The sequence below is a fragment of the Gymnodraco acuticeps genome, unplaced genomic scaffold (genome assembly GCF_902827175.1).
Source record: "Gymnodraco acuticeps unplaced genomic scaffold, fGymAcu1.1, whole genome shotgun sequence".
Taxonomy (NCBI): domain Eukaryota; kingdom Metazoa; phylum Chordata; class Actinopteri; order Perciformes; family Bathydraconidae; genus Gymnodraco; species Gymnodraco acuticeps.
Genome location: NW_022991444.1, coordinates 1144604 through 1168180, shown reverse-complemented (window position 1 = coordinate 1168180; position 23577 = coordinate 1144604). Strand labels below are relative to the sequence as shown.

Sequence of the window (23577 nt, the reverse complement as noted above, 5' to 3'; positions counted from 1 at the left end):
ATGTTAAGGACTAACGTTTATAATAAATACATTTATGATTTTAAGATATTTTCATACAATCATACGTATTGGGATCATTTGTATTAATGTGGACCGGAGGGAGAGGGTGATGAGCATAAGTTTCACTTTCCTTTTTTATTTCAATTCCAACTTTGGTCATGAAGAATATGTTTCTCTGTTGTCCACGTTCATAAAGCATAAATCAACAGCATCAGAGCACGGTGCAGAGTCTCTAGATGAGTTTACAGTAGTCCCTCGTTCTTATTAAACATCCATGTTGTAGTCCGCTGTATAGAAAACTGTAGTTTCCATAGTTTCCCCACAGCAGCAGACGCACATTCATGACGTCCGCTGGCGCATCATAACCACGTCGGATAGTGAAAGTGCATTCGGATTCTCTAAAGTACCGCAGTCTCTTCTCCTAAGTCCTTTTGAATTCTCCTATCCACTATCCCTTAACCCTGTGACGTTTCACTCAGAGATCAGGGAATAGGAGATAGGGTTAGAATTTAGGAGCTGATTTTTTGGATTATCGGAACGCAACCCCGGTCTGACAAAATGACTAACCATCATGCAACGCACTAGCAAGACGTTGATCGCAATTGCGCAGGTCTGCGTCGGTTTCGCTTGTCTCAAACGTTTGGAGTTCGGACTGTAAAACAATACAGAAACTCGATTTGACACATTATGAAGGATAGTGCTTCTCTATAATAAATATAACCTGGTTTACACACGTTGTGCTGTGAGACCTGTCGAGAAGGACACGGAACACCGACTGGAAAAACCTGCTAGCTTGAAGGTAGATATCAACTAGCTACTAACGAAGGTGTTTAACCTATACAACCAATGTTTTGAAAGTAAACTGTTAGCCTGCTGTTTGGATAAATCTCAGGCTGTGTTAGTTTACAGACAGTTGGTTTTGGTAGTAGGTATATTCACGGACCTATAACCTGTACTACCCAGGAAGCAAACTAATGACATGTGTTATTGGGCTAACTGTCTGGAATATTTGTCGCCATAAAGGTGCTATAGAACTACGCAGCAAGTACATTGACTTAGCCTTGTTGTAGTTTTGTACCTTAGCAGGTATGTTCAAAACGACTGTGCAGATTATTTACTGACAGATTATGATATCATCTTGGAAATAGAAAGTTAACCTAGCAATCAAAATACAAAATTGTTACCTGCTAGGATTTTCAAATTGACTGTAAAGTGTAGAAATTCGCCTAGCACAAACAACACACCTCCTATACTCTTCTTTTTTCCCTCCACGACAGGAGAATCAAAATGGCCAACGCAATACCAGAGAAGATAAGGATGAATACTACACTATTAGAAAACTTGGCGGAAGTGGCAAAAGATGCAGCACTGCTGAAAGGTGTTCTAATGAGGATCCAAGAGACCCCCAACTCATCAGAGGTAGGACATGAACACTTTTTAAGCTCACCTGCATGAATACTATGATAATGTTGTAAAGTGAAGACTGGCTTTGACATCTGACAATGTATAGTCACGCTTTGCATACATCAAATCCCTTTTCATCAGCTGGCTCTATTCTAATGCTACATTCATCCCATCCCAGTTGTTACAGCTTGTACAGCATGGTGTAGAGTGCATTTGCAAAACGTTTTCATATAGTAAGACAATGGAAACACCTGTGTCAGGGTTATACAATTATGTAATACTAAAATAAATTTTTGTAACACTTACCTAGGGCTGCTCGATTATGGCAAAAAATCATAATCTCGATTATTTGGGACAATAATTGATATCACGATTATTAAAAACGATTATCCATTTACTTTAAAAACATCCATTTATTGAAAAAAAAATGTGAACAGTAGGTGTTTAACAGTTGAGTACCCTGAACTTTAAGTATAATTCAACTAAAAACCAATTTAATAAAAAAAAAAAAAAGTTTTATTTCAATTATGTTGTTTTCATAATCGTTGCAAGCCAAAATCGTAATTGCGATTAAAATACGATTAATTGAGCAGCCCTACACTCAACTATTATTACTGTAGCTTTGTTTTCACATTGTAACTGGTGGCTTGTAGCCTCCAATTTATTTGCCATAACTTAAAGGCTGCAGGACTACAAGGTTCAATACACAGAGAGAAATATCGTATTCATTAAGAGCTATGTAATAAAGTCACTATTCAAGTAGTGTTAATTTCGTCAGCTATTTTTTTATTTAGTTTTAGTCTTAGTCCTGTGTGAAATTTTCTTTTTAGTTTTAGTCATATTTAGTCACCTTCATCCTGTGTTTATTTAGTCAAGTTTTAGTCGACTAAAAGTCTGAGCATTTTAGTCTACTTTTTGTCAATGAAAACTGAGTCTTTTTTAGTCATCAGATTATATAGAACATTTCAGTCAAACTAGTCTAGCCAAAACCAATCATTTGTCATTTTAGTATATAAATAAATAAGATTATATCTTGTCCTTATTTGATGAAAAACACAGATTGAATGATTAAGAATGCAGCTTTGCAGAGAGTATCTGCTCAGGTTTGTGGTGTGTTTACCAGCTGTGTTATGGCCACATTGCTTCCCTTCTGATGAAACAATGCATTCGCTTTTTATCTCCGCCTCATTGTAGCGAAAATGGGCCCAAATATCACATCGTTTCTTTCTCCCAAGCAGTGGTGGCTTTAGACTTTTTCGTTGTCAGTCATTTTGACGGACAGGATCGTAACATTTCCGTCATAATCCATTATTACCCGTCGAGTGCACAATTTATCAATCACTCGCGCTGACGGGGGGTATTCGGTTAATGCGAGTGCGACCACTGCTCCCAAGCCCTGTTGTTGCCATTTTATTTTCTGTTAAATAAGGTTAGTTAGACCATGAGTTAGACCCGAGTCTTCCTGACAGTTCAGTGTGCCGCTGCCCGGTGTAATTCAAATCTACCGCCGCGCGCACCACAGACACACAGCTGCTGCCCAGCCGCAGCACCGGAAATGGAACTGCTGGGAGAAAAACTGACTATCAGAGATGTAACGTTATCTTTGATAATATTTCGTCTCGTCAAATCTTTCGTCAACGATATTGCATGATGATTTCGTTAGTTATTGTTTACTGCCGTCGGTGCCGTCTCGTCATCGTCTCGTTTTCGTCATGGAAAAAAAGGTCGTTGACGAACATATTTCGTCATAGTTTTAGTCAACGAAATTAACACTATATTCAAGTAGTATATCCTATGCACAAACCAATAAAAACACTTGAACAAACTACCAAACAGTTAATCTGCCAATGAAATGTATCTGCAGCAATTCTTCTGATATCAGTAAATACGTAGAAACGTACAACCCCAATAGTGCTCCTTCTCTTTTTTTTCACTCAAGCATCTAAATATATATCAGTCCAATCAGTTTCTAATGTGACGAAAAAGAATGGAGATGTATTTCTGTGAAGTGAGCCACAGCCAGTAAGAGGACATTAGATTATTACATGGTATTAAGCTAATACTTTTATCCAAAGCCAGTTGCCTACACTCAATGCCATGGACCTGCCTAAATGAGCATTTTAGGGTTGGCTTGCTTGCCCAAGGACCCTTTGACATGTTGACTGCAGAGGGTGAGATCAAACCGCTGAACCCCTGATTTGCAGGAAAGAGCACTAACCCCTTGAGCTACATTCCAGAGTGCTGTTAAGCCACTAGTGTCAAAACGGGCGTAGTCAATGGGAAGTAATGTTAGGAATGTATTCCTCTTTAGCAGCGTTTAGTTATTATACTCCAAATATCTGGAACAAACTCCCAGAAAACTGCAGGTCCGCTGCAACTCTGACTACTTTGAAATCCAGACTGAAGACTTTAATTGAACTATTCACATCTTAAACTGCACTGTAACTTTTAACTTGTATCTTTTCTTTTTAATGACTGATTTTTAATGCCATTTTCTTAATGTCTTTCGTTTTTTGTAAAGCACTTTGAATTGCCTTGTGTTGAAAGGTGCTATATAAATAAACTTGCCTTGCCTTGCCTTGCCTTTAGAGCACAGGATTTGGGACAGACCTTCATCAAGCCTGTGTTTGCAATTACAGGGATTCAACCGATGCTTGTGTGTTGTGATTTGTTTCCAGTTGGTGACGTACGCTCCATTCACACTTTTCCCCACACCTGTACCTGAGGCGGCGTTCTCCCAGGCGCTGGCTGTGCAGACGCACTTCAACACACTGGTGGACAAAATCAGCCAGGATGCTGAATTCCTGCAGGACGCTCTAGCAAGGTAGCATCATATCACAATATAGTAGCATCCTCTGAATCTGTGACACCTTGATTGTTGTTCAATTAATTGGATTTCAGGATTTTAACATGGTGACTTCCTCTGTTTATAGCACCATTGAGGTGGATGATTTCACTGCGAGGTTGTTCAAGATCCACCAACAAATAGTAAAAGAAGGAACATCTCAGGTATGTCAGCCATTTTGTAGACTGTCCTTTATCCGTCTTGTTAGATTCAAGAGTGTCTGTTGTTTTGGGGTGCATGCCTCGTTGTCTTGCCACAGCAAACAAGTCATTCGTTTTTTTTTAATGAAACAATGGAGGATATTTACAATGCATACATTTGATCGCATGATTATTAGGTTATAAAGTAAACCAGTTAGTGTTATCATCTCGCAGCATCAAGAATGCATAGAAACTCAAATAGAATGAATTGCCAGACAAATAACATTTAGGATTTGTTCATTTTAATACAAGAGCAACATATATGTTTTCAGCCATTACAAAGGGCTTCCAGTTGAACTAAGCCCTTAAGGTCACACTTTCTGCAATTTAACAAAACCTATGGTATTTAAGACTCGGCATGTTTGCAGTGCAGCAATCATCAACATAGAAAAACAAAAACTCAACGGGTCTGCATACAGGGTTCTTACGGTCATTAAAAACCTGGAAAAGTCATGGAAATTCAAGATGCAAATTCCAGGCCCTGGAAAAGTTCTGGAAAACAATATTTTTCCCAAAGTTTTGGAAAAGTCATGGAATTGTAACTAAAGTTGCATCAAATATAATTAATATTTTAGCTAATCGCCGAAATAGTAATACTATAATGATAATACATACTGTGTCGTATAGTAATGAAAAGTAAAATGGCATTTAACTGACGAGGTGTTTTGCTGCTGAGAGTTTAGTTGCTTTAGCGTGTTGAAGCTAGTAAGCCTACTATTTGATTTGTTTTAGATAGGCACGACATGTTTCATATGCAGATCTTGTTTTCCTGTTCCATGTTAAAATAAACCATTTTCAGTGGTACCGCTGAGAAAGGGTAATTGTTTTGGTCATGGAAAATTAGGTCAAGGAAAAGGAAAAGTCATTGAAAGTCATTGGTGGGTTAGAGAAAGAAAGAGGCTGATCATTCAGAAGTTCTCCACATCTCTATGCAATGACCCTGTTGGATTGACATTGCATAGAGATGTTTCCATCCAAATGAAGTTATAAACTAGTTTATTAGTAGTTTTAATGTTGCCACTATTTCTCAAGCCTGTTAGTCTTTCAGTTGGCTTGACCACACTGGCCTGCCAATTAAAAGAACATCAGGGCTGCTACTAACAATAACATGTTTATAGATTGAACTGCAGATTGTTTCCTTAGTTAATATAATTATTAATGCTGTCAAAATTATCGCGTTAACGGCGGTAATTCATTTTTTGAATTAATTGCGTTAAAATATTTAACGCATTTAACGCATGTGCAGAATGGCCCGCCCCATACGTGCCACCAGTGGCAGCGCCAGGGTATGGCTGGGGTAGGCTACACCCATTCCAAGAAATGGCTTAGCCCCACCATGAAAAATGATGTTAAAGTAAGCAAAATAAAGTCTGCCAACTCGCGCGGAGTAAATTGAACAGACAGCAGTTAGTAAGATTGATTTCAGTAGCCACGGTTTTGAAAACTTTTGTCACGTAGTGATCGTCTTCTCAATAGAACATCTTTGATAACGGCGTGGTGTTGTTGCAGGAAGTCCCGACGGAGAATACTTTTGCTGTAGTACGGGGTGCACATAACTGGTACGCAGGTTATGTGCGTAATCTGAAATGCGTACCGTCACTTGTGTCACAAAGCGCATTTGCGTACCGACGTACTTGTGAAGCTTTTCCAGAAGGCGGTTAGATCACCGGACGACAGAGTCGGTCTCCGTGTGCACAGACAGGGCTGCTGTTAACGTCGGTCTGTACAACGGAATTGTGCCAAAACTACGCCAACCGGCTGCGGAGGGAGACTCCTCCCCTTCACTGGAGAACTGCGCTAAAACAGCTGATCACAACGTTCACACTCTGTGGTCACGAAGTACTCCACTAGCCGCCCCCCCCCCCCCCCCCCCCCCACGGTTTGATGATTGATAGGTGTGTGGGTTGTCTTTCATTTTGACACCCAGAAAAACATTATAATAAACATAGATACTGTATGTTAAATGGATATATCCGCCTTCTTTCATTTATCTTTCCATTCCCACAAAAATATACATAAAGAAATGGCATATTTTGGACATAGTTCGAATGGTGATTAATCTGATTAAAATTTGTAATCGTTTGACAGCCCTAATAATAATGCATACTTGGTTTTTAAAATATCAGAAAATAGATCAAAATGGCATTCAGATTTATATTTAAATAGCAAAATAGTCAATATTTAAATGAACTATCCCATAAGACAAAGAACAACTGTTATTGATTAAAACTGAGAAGCTGAACATATGGTTAATGATGGGACTTAAAAAACAAAGTGTTGTATTGTGATAATGGTTGGGAATAGCTCCAGTTTTGAGCCTTGACACCGTACTGTCTGTGTGACCTTTGGGAATGTGAGTCGTCTGACTGACTTCTCTAACTGCTCTCCAGTCTGTGGTGTGTGGTCTCAATCGCTCCGACTACATGCTGGACCAGGCGGAGGACGGCTCCTCGTCTCTGAAGCAGATCGAGATCAACACCATCGCCGCCAGCTTTGGAGGGCTCTCATCCCACACGCCAGATGTTCACCGGTGAGTCATCAGCATTTCATATATAGACTGTTCTTCCATTGATTTAGGGAGAACATCTATATCAAAGAAACATCAGTTAAAACTGTCTTATTTTATTTTTCCAGAATGACTTTATTCAGAAGACGTTTATTTAATATTTCCAAATGTATTTCTTCAGGAAAAAATGTATTAATTCATTTATAACTATAAGTCATTTTTTGTTGTTTTTGTATCGCCTCATTTATTTACATCTTAGACATATCTATTTAATGTTTCACCCTATTTATTATTAAGGCATATTTATTTAGTAATCTATTAATTAATTAATTTGGTATTGACTTAAATAACTTTCCATATTAAGGCAACAACTCTTACTGTTTTTCTTTATTTAATATTTGTTCAAATTGCTGTAAGCATTGTTCCCTTCCCCCCAGACACATCCTTCAGCTGGCCGGGCAGCTGGAGCAGAGTGAGCGGATCCTGGACAACAACCCTGCAGCAGGCCTGGCCCGGGCCGTGGCTAAAGCCTGGGAGCTCTATGGATCAGAGAAGTAGGAATGAAAGTAAATAGTACATTTGTGCATTGGGATTTTGACTCACCTGAAAGAACACATTAAAAGAAGGCTAGGTACAGCACACAATGTATACACAAGTGTGTGCTACAGTAGATACAAAACATGCAACCATTAGCACACACTGATATTGTCCCATTTAGATAATAAAGAATGCATGTTACTAGCCACAGTATGCTCTTACTTTGAAATGTGGACACCAGGACATGAGCAGGGAATTACACGCTCCAAAAATGATGATTGCAGATGTTGGAAAGATATTCACAAACACTTTTAATTTACTTGTAAATCGATACAAAATCATTTTTTGGGAATTTGTTTATAAGCAGAATTTTGTTGTTGTTGCCTTCAACCTTTTTCTTTGCATTTGTGGAAAGTGTGTTACATTGACTGATTACACATTTACCAACGGGTTATCGATCTATTCACACAAATGATATTGAGACCAATCTACCTCCATAACAGCACATCCTGAATGTATTTCCTTCATACTAACTTAAGATGTGATGAGTGAATTCATTCAGAATACAGAATTGCTGTAAGAGTGATTGACCGGAGCAATGACTGTCATTACAGAGCCGTCGTCATGTTCTTGGTGGAGGAGGGACAGAGGAACATCTTTGATCACCGATATGTTGAGAAAGAGCTGTGGAACAGGTGAGTTGAGAGGAGCTGCTTTTATGATCAGTAATGTTGTTTCAATGGAACAAGCCTGACACGCTGGAACATTTAGTTTCAATGGTCGTGTCCCGCCCCAATTGCATTTGAATGTTGTGGGAGGAAGGGGTTTGTTCTTTTTTACCAGCCCACTATTGTCCCTGTGTTTCAGAAACATTGCCACAATGAGAAGGCGGTTCGATGATGTTTCTAAAACAGGATCCATGGATCGGGATAAGAGGCTATTTGTGTAAGTTAAATGTCAATAAATAAATGTTATAACAACGATATGGCTACATGGGTAACAATTATATAACTATGATCACGTTGACTTAAAGGGACCCGATTCTGCTTTTAGGGGTTTTCCCTTTCCTGTAGTGTGTTCTATAGGTTTGTGTGCATGTCAATGGGCTGCAAAGGCTCACATCCCTGTGTTTATCTTAGGGCTGCTCAATTAATCATATTTTAATCGCAATTAAGATTTTGGTTTGCAACGATTATGAAAACAACATAATCGAAATCATTTTTTTTTTTATTATTGGTTTTTCAGTTGAATTTGAAAGTTCAGGTTAATCAACTGTTAAAAACATACTACACCTTTTTATTTTTCAATAAATGGATAATCGTTTTTAATAATCGTGATATCAATTATTGACCCAAATAATCGAGATTATGATTTTTGCCATAATCGAGCAGCCCTAGTTTGTCTCCTGAGGGAGGTTCTGCAGCGCAGGCAGTATGAGAAAAACAAAGAGCTTTTTGAACATTAAAGCATGGAGACGCGTCACCGTAGAGAAACTACATCCAAATCTGAACCTTGAATTGAGTAAAATAGTGGTTCTTTAATGTGCTTTCATATTTGTCTTTCTGCAGTGATGGCCAGGAGGTTGCTGTGGTGTACTTCAGGAATGGATACATGCCTCAGAACTACAATTCTGAAAAGGTCTTCACTTTAAATTGTATTCTAGTTGTGGTAGTTATGAATTATGACCATTATAAAGCATCATATTTTATAAACTAAAATGTGTAAAGTGATTAAAGCTGTCAAATAGGTCCAATTAGGTAAAAAGTACATCATATTTCCCTTTTGAATTGCAGTGGTGTAGACGTATTAAGTGGCAATAAAGAAAACAATCAAGTACAAATACTTTAAATGTGCACTCGGGTACAATAATTGGGTTGATAAACGTGTTTACCTTACACCACTGGTCAAATGCAGCAACTAGTGCTAAAATGTGGGAACTGGTCAAAGGTTTGGGTTAAAATGTAAATGTTATGTGTTAAGCCAGGTCTCAATGCATTCATGTTCCATCATTGGTTAAATATACTCAACGTTTCATAGTTCATACTAGAAGGTAAGAAAAACAGCATTTGTGGCTTTTATGATATCTTTTTGATAGCAGGATTGGGATGCTCGTCTGATGATGGAGCGCTCTCTGGCTGTGAAGTGTCCCGACATCAGCACTCACCTGGTCGGAACCAAGAAGGTCCAGCAGGTGCTCGCCACACCTGGAGTTCTGGAGAAGTTCTTCCCCCACCAGCCCCAGGTAGTGGATCAGATCAGAGCCACGTTCGCTGGGCTCTACACTCTGGACATGGTGAGAAAACATCACACGCTACTCAGTCCTTTCAGCTTTGTTATTGAGCAGTTTTATATAAGACTCACTTCCTCTCTGCACTCCCATGGAACTCTGTCGTAGGGCTGGGGATTGTAGTTTAGACCGTCAAAGGTTTTATGTCTGACAGCGAAGATTCTTTTTGACATCTATCACAGTTGCAGATAGCTTCATAGCCTTTCAAGTGATCAACACAAATCTAAATAATCAAAGGAACTACTAGAAGCTAGCACAAAGATTTGCCACATTATAAAACACAACTATGCATTACTTGAACCCACCAACATTTATCTAGTGATCCAGTTTCCAAGTGTAAAATACATTGCAACCTACAATTAAAAAAAGAATTACAGCCCAAACAGGAGTTTGCTGAATTCTCCTCGGAATAGACAACGCAGCAGTGACACCTAGTGGCCTACTCCTCCCACTACATCACATCAAGTATTTTCATGAAGTCACAAAAGAAGTGTGTGCTGCTGATGCATAATTGACTTCCTTTGTTGCCCTTTTCGTCTTTAGGGACCCGAAGGTGACCAAACGGTTGCCATGGCGCTGGCAGCACCAGACCGGTTTGTCCTGAAGCCTCAGAGAGAGGGAGGAGGTAAGATTCATATCGACCATTTCTGAAACCAGAGGACTTTGAATTGTCAGTATCTTCATTGTTGTGCTTTCCACAGTTACTACTGCTGAGAGCATTGAGCACTTCATGTCTCTTCTACATCAACATGTGTCCCCTCTTCTTCATGTCTCTTCTACATCAACATGTGTCCCCTCTTCTTCATGTCTCTTCTACATCAACATGTGTCCCCTCTTCTTCATGTCTCTTCTACATCAACATGTGTCCCCTCTTCTCCATGTCTCTTCTACATCAACATGTGTCCCCTCTTCTTCATGTCTCTTCTACATCAACATGTGTCCCCTCTTCTTCATGTCTCTTCTACATCAACATGTGTCCCCTCTTCTTCACGTCTCTTCTACATCACCATGTGTCCCCTCTTCTTCATGTCTCTTCTACATCAACATGTGTCCCCTCTTCTTCATGTCTCTTCTACATCAACATGTGTCCCCTCTTCTTCATGTCTCTTCTACATCAACATGTGTCCCCTCTTCTTCATGTCTCTTCTACATCAACATGTGTCCCCTCTTCTTCACGTCTCTTCTACATCACCATGTGTCCCCTCTTCTTCATGTCTCTTCTACATCAACATGTGTCCCCTCTTCTTCACGTCTCTTCTACATCACCATGTGTCCCCTCTTCTTCATGTCTCTTCTACATCAACATGTGTCCCCTCTTCTTCACGTCTCTTCTACATCACCATGTGTCCCCTCTTCTTCATGTATCTTCTACATCAACATGTGTCCCCTCTTCTTCATGTCTCTTCTACATCAACATGTGTCCCCTCTTCTTCATGTCTCTTCTACATCAACATGTGTCCCCTCTTCTTCATGTTTCTTCTACATCAACATGTGTCCCCTCTTCTCTACCATCAACATGTGTCCTCTCTTCTTCATGTCTCTTCTACATCAACATGTGTCCCCTCTTCTTCATGTCTCTTCTACATCAACATGTGTCCCCTCTTCTCCATGTCTCTTCTACATCAACATGTATCCCCTCTTCTTCATGTCTCTTCTACATCAACATGTGTCCCCCTCTTCTTCATGTCTCTTCTTACATCAACATGTGTCCCCTCTTCTTCATGTCTCTTCTACATCAACATGTGTCCCCTCTTCTTCATGTCTCTTCTACATCAACATGTGTCCCCTCTTCTTCATGTCTCTTCTACATCAACATGTGTCCCCTCTTCTTCATGTCTCTTCTACATCAACATGTGTCCCCTCTTCTTCATGTCTCTTCTACATCAACATGTGTCCCCTCTTCTTCATGTCTCTTCTACCTCAACATGTGTCCCCTTCTTCTTCATGTCTCTTCTACATCAACATGTGTCCCCTCTTCTCATGTCTCTTCTACATCAACATGTTATCCCCTTCTTCTTCATGTCTCTTCTACATCCAACATGTGTCCCCTCTTCTTCATGTCTCTTCTACATCAACATGTGTCCCCTCTTCTTCATGTCTCTTCTACATCCAACATGTGTCCCCTCTTCTTCATGTCTCTTCTACATCAACATGTGTCCCCTCTTCTTCATGTCTCTTCTACATCAACATGTGTCCCCCTCTTCTTCATGTCTCTTCTACATCAACATGTGTCCCCTCTTCTTCATGTCTCTTCTACATCAACATGTGTCCCCTCTTCTTCATGTCTCTTCTACATCAACATGTATCCCCTCTTCTTCATGTCTCTTCTACATCAACATGTGTCCCCTCTTCTTCATGTCTCTTCTACATCAACATGTGTCCCCTCTTCTTCATGTCTCTTCTACATCAACATGTGTCCCCTCTTCTTCATGTCTCTTCTACATCAACATGTGTCCCCTCTTCTTCATGTATCTTCTACATCAACATGTGTCCCCTCTTCTTCATGTCTCTTCTACATCAACATGTGTCCCCTCTTCTTCATGTCTCTTCTACATCAACATGTATCCCCTCTTCTTCATGTCTCTTCTACATCACCATGTGTCCCCTCTTCTTCACGTCTCTTCTACATCACCATGTGTCCCCTCTTCTTCATGTCTCTTCTACATCAACATGTGTCCCCTCTTCTTCACGTCTCTTCTACATCACCATGTGTCCCCTCTTCTTCATGTCTCTTCTACATCACATGTGTCCCCTCTTCTTCATGTCTCTTCTACATCAACATGTGTCCCCTCTTCTTCATGTCTCTTCTACATCAACATGTGTCCCCTCTTCTTCATGTATCTTCTACATCAACATGTGTCCCCTCTTCTTCATGTCTCTTCTACATCAACATGTGTCCCCTCTTCTTCACGTCTCTTCTACATCACCATGTGTCCCCTCTTCTTCATGTCTCTTCTACATCAACATGTGTCCCCTCTTCTTCACGTCTCTTCTACATCACCATGTGTCCCCTCTTCTTCATGTCTCTTCTACATCAACATGTGTCCCCTCTTCTTCACGTCTCTTCTACATCACCATGTGTCCCCTCTTCTTCATGTCTCTTCTACATCAACATGTGTCCCCTCTTCTTCACGTCTCTTCTACATCACCATGTGTCCCCTCTTCTTCATGTCTCTTCTACATCAACATGTGTCCCCTCTTCTTCACGTCTCTTCTACATCACCATGTGTCCCCTCTTCTTCATGTCTCTTCTACATCAACATGTGTCCCCTCTTCTTCACGTCTCTTCTACATCACCATGTGTCCCCTCTTCTTCATGTCTCTTCTACATCAACATGTGTCCCCTCTTCTTCACGTCTCTTCTACATCACCATGTTTCCCCTCTTCTTCATGTCTCTTCTACATCAACATGTGTCCCCTCTTCTTCACGTCTCTTCTACATCACCATGTGTCCCCTCTTCTTCATGTCTCTTCTACATCAACATGTGTCCCCTCTTCTTCACGTCTCTTCTACATCACCATGTGTCCCCTCTTCTTCATGTCTCTTCTACATCAAACATGTGTCCCCTCTTCTTCACGTCTCTTCTACATCACCATGTGTCCCCTCTTCTTCATGTCTCTTCTACATCAACATGTGTCCCCTCTTCTTCACGTCTCTTCTACATCACCATGTGTCCCCTCTTCTTCATGTCTCTTCTACATCAACATGTGTCCCCTCTTCTTCACGTCTCTTCTACATCACCATGTGTCCCCTCTTCTTCATGTCTCTTCTACATCAACATGTGTCCCCCTCTTCTTTCACGTCTCTTCTACATCACCATGTGTCCCCTCTTCTTCATGTCTCTTCTACATCAACATGTGTCCCCCTCTTCTTCACGTCTCTTCTACATCACCATGTGTCCCCTCTTCTTCATGTCTCTTCTACATCAACATGTGTCCCCTCTTCTTCACGTCTCTTCTACATCACCATGTGTCCCCCTCTTCTTCATGTCTCTTCTACATCAACATGTGTCCCCCTCTTCTTCACGTCTCTCTTCTACATCACCATGTGTCCCCTCTTCTTCATGTCTCTTCTACATCAACATGTGTCCCCTCTTCTTCACGTCTCTTCTACATCACCATGTGTCCCCTCTTCTTCATGTCTCTTCTACATCAACATGTGTCCCTCTTCTTCACGTCTCTTCTACATCACCATGTGTCCCCTCTTCTTCATGTCTCTTCTACATCAACATGTGTCCCCTCTTCTTCATGTCTCTTCTACATCAACATGTGTCCCCTCTGTGGAAAGAGACTCAGAAAGTTTCAGGAACAAAGATTCTCTCTCTTTTTGATCCATTTCTATAAAAACCTGTCTGAAAATGAGCTGATCAGATTTTGGCCACTTTATGATGTCATAACGATGTGTTGTCTTGTGTAACCGTTAGCCAATCACCAACCAAGGTAACCCCCCCCCCCCCCCCCCCCCCCCCCCACCTTATCACCTGAATCTCCTCCTAGAGCACCATTGAGTTCTTGTAACCAAATGTCTCTCAGAGGGGCGTGGGGAGGGGCTCCTTATTTTCATCTAAAGTAACAGACAGAGAATCAGCACTTTGGAAACAGGGCTGAAACAGAGTATGGGTAATGCTGCAATGATCTGTTTGGTGTTTCAGCCAAACACTTCAGAGACATGTTTGTATATATCTGAGACCTATAACATATTGATGAAAAACAGTATAATAGGGGACCTTTAAGATATTGTTTATTTCTAGGTAACAACTTCTATGGGTCAGAGATGTGCGAGGTCCTGCAGGAAGTGAAGGACGGCACCGAGAGGACGGCTTATATCCTGATGGATAAGATTCACCCCGCCCCCGTCCAGAACGTCCTGCTGAGACGAGACGCTCCTCTCCAGATCAGCACCTGTCTCAGTGAGCTGGGAGTGTTCGGAACATACGTCAGGTGTGTAATCAATACTGATGACATCACTGTGTAACACTCGCTCTTATATTGGCTAGTGCCCCGACACAGTACTTGATAGACTAAGGGGCGGGACATTTACAACAGAGCCAGCCAGCTAACCAATCAGAGCAGACTGGGCTCTGGTTTCAGACAGAGGGTGAAAAGAGGTGCTGCAGCACAGGCAGTATGAGAAAAATAAAGAGCTTTTTGAACATTAAAGCACGGAGACATGTCACCTGAAAATATGCATAAAATGCCCTGTTTAACTAAATGTCTTTTTTTTTATTCAATGTCCAATCATTAAGTGTAATTACACACTTTACTGTCAATAATACCAAGCATTTGGAGTATTACAGCTGGATTTAGTGTTCTGCCTCTCAAACAAGAACATAAGTTGTTGCCCACAGCCACTGATGACATCCCATTGTCTCTTTTCATATTTTCTTTAATGCAGCCAAACAGTGGTTTTGTCAGAATCATGCTTTTGATATCCTGTCTTCTGTCTTTGAGAAGGGAATCATTACAAAACTATTGAAGTTACTACAACTACAACAAAAAGTTGCTTTATTTGCTCTCTGCCTAAATCTGGGTGTTTGAGCTCATTTGATACCAAATCAAAAAAGCTAATCGGGGCATGATACAAAATATCCTTCTTTCAATACAACTTGTTAACATGCTACTTATTTTCTGTATCTCCATAATGACATCTTACACTCTCAATATTCATTTCCCCTTCAAAATACCCCCATTAACATCTTGCCCTGCATTCTCCTGTCCAGTTCTTCAGTTTGCTCACTTCATTTATCCTGCCCCATGAATACATATTGTTTAAAGAGAAACAAATACAAAAGGAAAGTCTACCTGTTTTTGTACTTTCAGAACAAGTTCATTGTTTTAAGTTTGAACTATGACTTAATATCGCACTGCGAGCAGATAGAACTGTACGTATGTTTAATATCAGTCTTTGAATCTAGGGTAACGTTCCTTATTTGATCTTCTAATTCTTTACCTCTCATTGTCCCCTAACAGAAAAGGTGAAGACATGGTGCTGAACGAGTGTGTGGGCCACCTGCTGAGGACCAAGAGTTCAGAGCACTCTGACGGGGGCGTGGCATCGGGGGTGGCGGTGCTGGACAACCCCCTCCTCTTCTGAGAGTCTACACCCCTCCCTGCTGCTTCAGACAAAATAAATGGACAAAGATCAAGTCAAGGACCCACTTCTGATTCACATGAACTAGCCTTTCCTGTAATACCTCATTCACACCAACGCAACTCCGGTTCAAGCTCCATGCTAGAACTTTTCAGGTTCAGTAGCTGGTCTCTTCAGTGGACCACTGCTGCTTGTTAAGTTTCTCCATCGTTGTGTACAAACTAGGGCTGAACGATTAATCGATTTTAAATCGAAATCGCGATTATCAAATCGCAAAGCCTGCGATTTTTTGTAATTTTTTTTTATTGTGTGTCAGTCATCCACACCAATCAGAAGTGCTGTGCTCCACATGTACCAGCCATTGTTAATCAATCAGAAGTAGCCCATGATAGAAGGTGATAGACAGATTGATCCAATCACCTGCCAAGTGCTTTTGAAAGTGCCTGCCCTTTCCAAATGGCTTCCAATGGAGCTTTCCTAGATGGTTTCTGAGTCAGGTTAGTACTGCTCCATCACGTGTTTCTATTACAGGGTGAATCTTAAACTGAAGCTTGACTTTAAAGCAACCCAACGGAAGTTTCATGTAAGTTTAGTTCTTTCACTCGTAGCTCGGGCTGCAGGGGCGCTAGAGACGGGAGCACGTTGATACGACCTTCCTAGCCGGAGTTATGGCCGCATTTTACAATAAACTTCCGTTGGGTCGCTTAAAAACAAATATCGCAAATCGCAATATTTGTCAGAAAAATCGCAATTAGATTTTTTTTTTTTTTTAAATCGTGCAGCCCTAGTACAAACTGGATAAAACGCCGGCTTTTTGTTGTTGTTCAGGAGTTGATCCCGCCCCTGCCTCGACGTAAGCGTGACGTATGCGGTGCTTTTGCTCTCGCTAGACAATTTTTTGGTGCTTGAAACGAACCGGATTCCGGAGCTAAGAGGCTGCTCCGCTGCGGTGTGAACAGGAAAACCCGGTGCTTTTCAAGCTCCAGCTCCGAACCGGCCCTGAAACACCGTTGGTGTGAATGAGGTATCAGTGTGGATGAAGAATGAACGTCCTGTTGTAAGAGGGGGTCCGCACTAATGTATTTGTTTTATCTCTCGTGAGATTTGGCTGAAGTACAAATGTGAGCGGTTCCAGAAGAACTTTATAAGGACCAAGTTTTTATCCGTTTTTGATATCATGATTTCTTTTAACGTAAAGTGCTGCTATCAAAAACACACGCAAGGCAACCTGTGTGCCTAGATTAAGCGACCTTGAGTCAGAGAAAAGCACTATATAAATACAATTTATTATTACGAAAGGTTTCTCAAAAAACTGCTGTAATATATCATATTCTTGTCCTCTTTCATGGAGTTGAATCTTCAAACCCACATCAGTAGTCATTTTCAGTTTTTTTCCAGAATTGTAACCCATTAAATGCACACTTGTATACATACTGCCACTGTTGTTGTTTTAAAGACACACACTTAATTATTTCTTTGTACTTAATACTATAATTTTTGAATCAGTCTGGAAGCCCTGTATGCACAATTCTTGTGTACATTTTATTTGACCCACCCTGCATTGCTCTCGAGTGACAGAAGGATCCAACCAACATCATGGACCCGCGCAGGCAGGTCCTTTTCAAGTAGAAATCTGTGCACCTTCCTCGGCCTGTTGCTATAATGAATTCCTTACCTGATTGGATTATAGACTTTCTTCATACTCTCCACCCTGCTAGCTCAAGCTCCTGTCCGACTTCCGGCCACTAATTCAGTCCTTGGATCCCGCCTAGCCTTTGGAGGGACGCGGAGCCTTCGACAGACTGGGACGCAGGGCCACCAGCCCCAGCAGCCATGCTTTCAGCCCCTGCTGTCCTGTTGGTGGTCCGGCTGACTCCAGCTCCTCTCCCGTCGGCCCTTAATATCAGAAATAATGAAATGGAACAGAATGTCGAAGAATATGCAAAAACCGCCATAATTTAGTATGTCAAAAAATATTTTTAGAAAGCAGACTGTTGAATTTAGCAGAAAAACTAAGTAGTATAGTAGCTCAAAAATATTAAATAAAACAACATTTCTGTTAAAAAAATATGCAACAAAACGGCGGAAATGTAAAAAATGCATACTATGCTGTTTTTCTGACATTTTTCTATACTAAAGTGTTTGTTTGCATTGTTTTGAAATACTAGTAGTACTATAGTCGAAAAATCTAAATAGTATTGCTAATCATCAAAACATTAAAATTGATGTCTAAATGTGAGAGAAAATGACCATGGTATGTAGGGGTGTAACGGTTCACAGAAGTCACGGTTCGGTTCGTACCTCGGTTTGGGGGTCACGGTTCGGTACAACAAGAAAAAGCAAAAAAAAGTCCCAAATGCATAATTCCAGGTTTGTTGTTATTTATGTTTGAACAGTAGTGCAAGTTTCAGTTTTTTTTTTAAAAGAACTCTTTTTTTGAATAATTAACTGTATTAAACAGTTAAAAACAAACCTTACACAGTACACTCAGATGGCCATATTATCTATAATGGCTGATGTCAAACAAAAAGGTTTCATCAAGCTGTAAAACTAAAAAGAATGTCTTGAAAATATGACATCATAAATAATAAGAAAGTGTTTCAAGAGCGCATAGCCGTTGAAAAACATATGCCAAAAGCTTCCGTTATTTATTTTGGTCTCACGGCGGGGATCAGCTGTTGAACTGCTGTTGTCTTTTGCTCCAGTGATTGGCAAATCTGGGTGATGCCTTCTGATATGATGTAGCATGTTGGCTTGTGTTACCATTAGCATACCGCACCACTGTAAAACAACGGCGACACACCGTCCTCGTCCGATCCACCACTCGCACACTCCATCGTTATTGTAGTCCACAGGGAACCCGAAATGTTCCCACACAGCTGATTTAAAAGAAGCAGGTGGGTTCTAGCTCCTGTGTGTTATCTGAAATCGCCATACTAACTTTTCTTCTTCTTGTATTTTGTTCGTTTTGTTGTTGTGTTTCTTCTTGTTCTTCATTTGTTGTTTAAGGGCGGCTGGCAAACAGCTTTTAGGCGCAATACCGCCCCCTGGATTATAAATAGTGTAGTGGATACTGCCCTGAATGACACTTTTTTTTCCCACTCGTAAAAAAAATGCGTATTCGTCGTGTGACTGTGTGTGCCGAACCGTGACGTCCGAACCGTGACGAATACCGTTACACCCCTAATGGTATGGTATAATACAAAAAGAATAGGATTGTATGTTGGAAAGAAAGGCGTAGAATAGTATGTTCGATAAACAGGTATGGTGTATTGTAAAAAAAGACATGGTAGAAAAAACTAATACACACACTGTTGCTGTTTAAGGATTGTATTTGTAGAAAGTTCAAGGTAACCAGCCAGTCAACCAGAGCATCAGCAAGTGCACTTCAGTTATCACATTCACAGTTTTGTGGCACAAATGAACTGGTGCAGGAGACCTTCCAGATTGTTCTCTGTTCACTATTTCACGACTCACCAAGAGACAGGTGTGACTAAAGATTTTGACTAGCTGTGTTCATTCACAGCAGCGTCTGGTCATGAGATTCACACACACACACACACACACACACACACACACACACACACACACACACACACACACACACACACACACACACACACACACACACACTTGAAAGAACAACCTACTGGTTATTTGTAATCTGTATTTTCCAGGAAAGATAAAACATATATTTGACATCCAGACAGTGGAAGCAAAAAATGAAGGGTGTGACTGGTTTTTTGGCAAGTCACATCTGCTTGCAAATGATGGCTTTACTCACACACTTTTACAAAGGGTAGCATTGAACTGAAAACCCTGTAATCCATTGCTGCATTCATAGCAAACAGAAACATGGGTTGTGGCATGAGCAAAAAGGCTTCTATGCCAGAGGAAGTCACACAGACACAGCGTTGACCACATTACAGATCTAACACAGATATTGCACTTTTCAAAGCATTGCTACAGGCAGAAAGAAAAGCAATGTTTCCAGAGGACATGCCTGGGCCAGTCTGACTAAATACATTTGCAAGATAAACTCATTTAACAGTTTCCTGCCATTTAACTGTTTGTGACATGAGATGACTTGACCTGGCAAGTTTTCTGAGAAAAGGAAGTCAATCATTTGGCTTAATCATAGGGTTGACAGAAACTCAATTCTGAGATCGTTATTCCCTCAGCCAATGAGATGATGTCTTGCTTGTCTGTTTTGTTTGTTTGTCTTTCTGGAGGTTGTCGAAAACATTGGAATAAAAACAGCCTCATTTTGTAGCTACGAATAGTGCCAAATGATATAATCCTTCAGAAACCTGAAAATAAATGTTTCAGTCATTTTACAGAGACAAATAAATTATTTATTTATGTACTTTAAACATTTAAAGTTCACTTTGTTCAAAAATATATATTTTTAAATTGCACTAGATTAAACTTTTCCAATTAAAATCATGTCATTGGAGATGACTTAACTCCTAGTTTCAACATAGATTATTATGGGCTTCCGCCCATTTCGCATTACCCTCCTTTAACATTGTATCACTTTAAAAAAGACTCGTAAAGATATCGTTTTTAAAATTCCATGCATTTTTCTGTCTTGTCAAAACATGGCTATACGCAGTAGAACACCCCATGAGCTGAGTTTGAAGTTTAACATCCCCTCTAGACTTTGAAGGCTGTATGAAAGGAACAACTTACTGATATTTTCCCCAGCAGAGGCCATTAATAAACATTTTCCTACACGAGCCTCTGTGTTCTCCCCAATGTCAATTCTGTCACTCTGCTGAACAAGGCCCTGCAGTGGAGAGGCCTAACCCCTGGACGAGCTAACAAGGGGAGCTCTGAGAGGGGCCGCGCTGAGCCGGACCCTGCCCCACCGCAGCTATGTGGCTGTTTGTTCAGCCTACCTGCCCACAGCTAAATACAGACAGTGATAGAGGAGGGATGGCAACACACTTTGACTGGAATCAAGGAGAGACGGCTGCTTTCCTGGAAATGACTCAAGATAGAGTCCCCGATTGTGTGTCACATGTTAGATAGAACAAGCCCAGGCAATGGCTTTAGAGTTAGAGTTGAACCTCACAGAGGAGAACAACATTTTTTGATTTCTGTTTGGCATGTGCAAAAGCAAAAACAGCAAGTAACTTTCCATGCAGAAAGGAATCCCTTCTTTCATATCAAATACATTTATCACAGGCCCTTACTGACACACACAATAAATACTTTGATGCACCAACATACATAAATAAAAGCCATCCAGAGATATTCTACTGCTTTGGATGAATCTGCTGTGTTCAGGTTCACAGTCAGCACATTCACCCGACCAGAGGAGAACCTGCTCCTCCCAAAGTGTCACTTTGATTTATGGCTCATTGGTTCTCAGAAGAATAAGCCACGGGATATGTTTCACTGTAGAAGGCACCGGACGTGCTGGTGGGGCAGAATTCTCAAATCCACAGGTGAAGGAAGACAAAGATACAAGTCAAAGAAACGTTTGTTCAATTTGACGAGGCAATTTCTAGGCGAGAAACACAAGGAACTGAATAAAAAATAAATATTGGGTTCTAAATTAACCTAAAGCCCCCCCCCCCCCCCCCCCCCCTCCCCCCTCCCCATCAGAAAGGACTTGTTTGTGTCACCTGGAATGGTTCTAACACATTTTGGGAAGAACCAGTCTGCCCTTTGTTCTGCTTGACGTCAGAACAATACACTCTTTCACACTAGAAAGCAAGCTGACAAGTGTTACAGATGCTTGGCAAACTGTCTTTTGGTTCCATTTGCTTTTGGTTCTTTCTCCACAGCTGTTTCTTTCCGAGGGTCTTAGTGACAAGCCAGAGCGTGTGATGGACTACTCTGGGCAGAGATGGCAACCGAAACGTGCAACATGATCATCACAAACTGAAACTGAAGGGAAAACCATCAGACTGATGTCAACGCTCTCACCCCCCCCCTCATCAAGTCCTGAGGTACTCTGGTGTGGAGTAGTTGAAGAGCAGGAAGTCCATGCGATACAGGTTGAACAGTTTCTTCTGGTAGAAAGGGCTGATGTGCTTGAAGTAGCGTGCGGCCATGTTGCCATCAGTCCTGGTGCTTTTCCCAGACGTGGGAAACTGAAGCGTCCCCTCCACCCCGGCCAGGCTGAGCACGGCCTGGGCGTCCGGCTCCAGGGTCTCGTACTTCCCCACCACGTCGTAGTGGATGAGGCAGGGGTGGCAGAGCGAGTGCACCCGCTCCCAGTGCTCGTTAAAGGGTTCCTCCCGCTGGGTCCGGGGGTCCACGAGGTACTGGACAAACTCGTGGAATAAAACGTTATTTCCTTTCTCAATCTCCTCTGGATCCGGTTCGGGCCGGTGCCGGCGGATGATCTTGGTTCCGTAGCGCCGGTGGAACGCAGTGTTGTAGCTCCGGGTGAACTTATTGCGGTACGCCGACACCAGGCGCTCGAAGGGGTCCCGCACGAAGATGAACTTGAGGTAGCTGCGGAGGCGTCGGTTGATCTCGGGGACGGAGAACTCGGAGAGCGTGCGGAGGTTCCCCGCCACATGGGCCTCGTTGGCAGGGATGGAGAGGGGGTCCGTGTAGCGGCCGTCACTGGTGAGGACCATCAGGACTCGCTTCCAATTGGTGCAGGCTACCTGGGGGGGACAACAAGAGAGGGAGATTATCTTTCAAGCCAAAATACACATTCATACTTATAATTAAATGTAGCTATTATTTAGCTATTAGCATAAATGTTTTCATTATATTATAATGGGCACGGGCCGAGGAGGTGGAGTTGCAGCAATCTTTGACTCAAGTTTACTTATCAATACTAAACCAAAATTAAATTATACCTCCTTTGAAAGTCTTGTTTTTAGTCTTATGCATCCGACCTGGAAAACTTTGCAGCCAATCTTATTTGTTACAGTGTACCGTGCACCAGGTCCTTATTCAGAATTCTTATCAGAATTCTCTGAGTTTTTATCAACTTTGGTTCTTAAAACAGATAAAGTAATTATCGTAGGTGACTTTAATATTCATGTTGACGATGATAAAAATAGCCTTACTGTTGCATTTAACTCTATATTAGATTCTGTTGGTTTTTGTCAGAGTGTAAATAAACCAACCCACTGCTATAATCACACTCTCGACCTTGTTCTGACTTATGGTATTGAAATTGAGCAACTATTAGTCGAACCGCATAATCCTGCTTTATCCGACCATTTCTTAGTAACTTTTGAAGTACTGTTACTAGACTACAAAGCATTAGTCAAAAGCTCCTGCAGCAGAAACCTATCTGTTAGTGCTATAGCCAAATTTAAGGAAGAGATTCCACCAATACTTAACTCGATAGCATGTCTGCATGTAAGGGAGGAAACTTATACAAAATGTACACCACCCCAAATTGATCATGTTGTTGATAGTGCTACAGATGCGCTGCGAATAAAATTAGACTCTGTTGCTCCTTTGAAAAAGAAGAAAATAAAACAACATAGATTAGCTCCATGGCATAATGCCGAAACCCGCAAAATAAAGCAAAAGTCGAGACAACTTGAAAGGATATGGCGTTCCACTAAACTTGAAGAATCTCGTTTAATTTGGCATATTACTCTCAATGAATATAAGAAAGCACTGCGTAAAGCGAGAGCAGCCTACTACTCTTCATTAATAGATGAGAATAAGAATAATGCAAGATTTCTTTTCAGCACTGTAGCCAGGCTGACAGAGAGCCAC

At 41.2% G+C, this 23577-nt stretch overlaps 2 protein-coding genes across 5 annotated transcripts in view; one reads left to right on the top strand and one right to left on the bottom strand.

Annotated features, from left to right (window-relative positions):
* Window positions 1-465: 465 nt before the first annotated feature.
* Window positions 466-16243, top strand: gss (glutathione synthetase). Of its 3 annotated transcripts, none has more exons than XM_034196496.1 (13): window positions 466-798; window positions 1273-1419; window positions 4083-4228; window positions 4338-4413; window positions 6840-6979; window positions 7393-7509; window positions 8107-8187; window positions 8360-8437; window positions 9061-9130; window positions 9588-9785; window positions 10323-10404; window positions 14531-14720; window positions 15750-16243. In XM_034196496.1, exons 2-13 carry the CDS (start codon window positions 1288-1290, stop codon window positions 15871-15873), a joined length of 1434 nt encoding a protein of 477 aa, XP_034052387.1. In that variant the 5' UTR covers window positions 466-798; window positions 1273-1287; the 3' UTR covers window positions 15874-16243. The 3 variants fall into 3 exon arrangements, with proteins under 3 accessions (XP_034052387.1, XP_034052386.1, XP_034052388.1); XM_034196495.1 differs by having other exon boundaries at window positions 470-799; window positions 1278-1419; window positions 15750-16240; XM_034196497.1 differs by having other exon boundaries at window positions 473-799; window positions 1278-1419; window positions 9591-9785; window positions 15750-16237.
* A 5249-nt stretch (window positions 16244-21492) lies between these two features.
* si:ch211-236h17.3 (carbohydrate sulfotransferase 11) overlaps window positions 21493-23577 on the bottom strand; it is a 30282-nt gene continuing 28197 nt past the window's right edge. For both annotated transcript variants that reach the window (XM_034196447.1, XM_034196448.1), the window contains exon 4: window positions 21493-22499. In XM_034196447.1, the coding sequence (XP_034052338.1) occupies window positions 21819-22499 (681 nt within the window). In that variant the 3' untranslated portion in view covers window positions 21493-21818. The remainder of the gene's footprint in view (window positions 22500-23577) is intronic.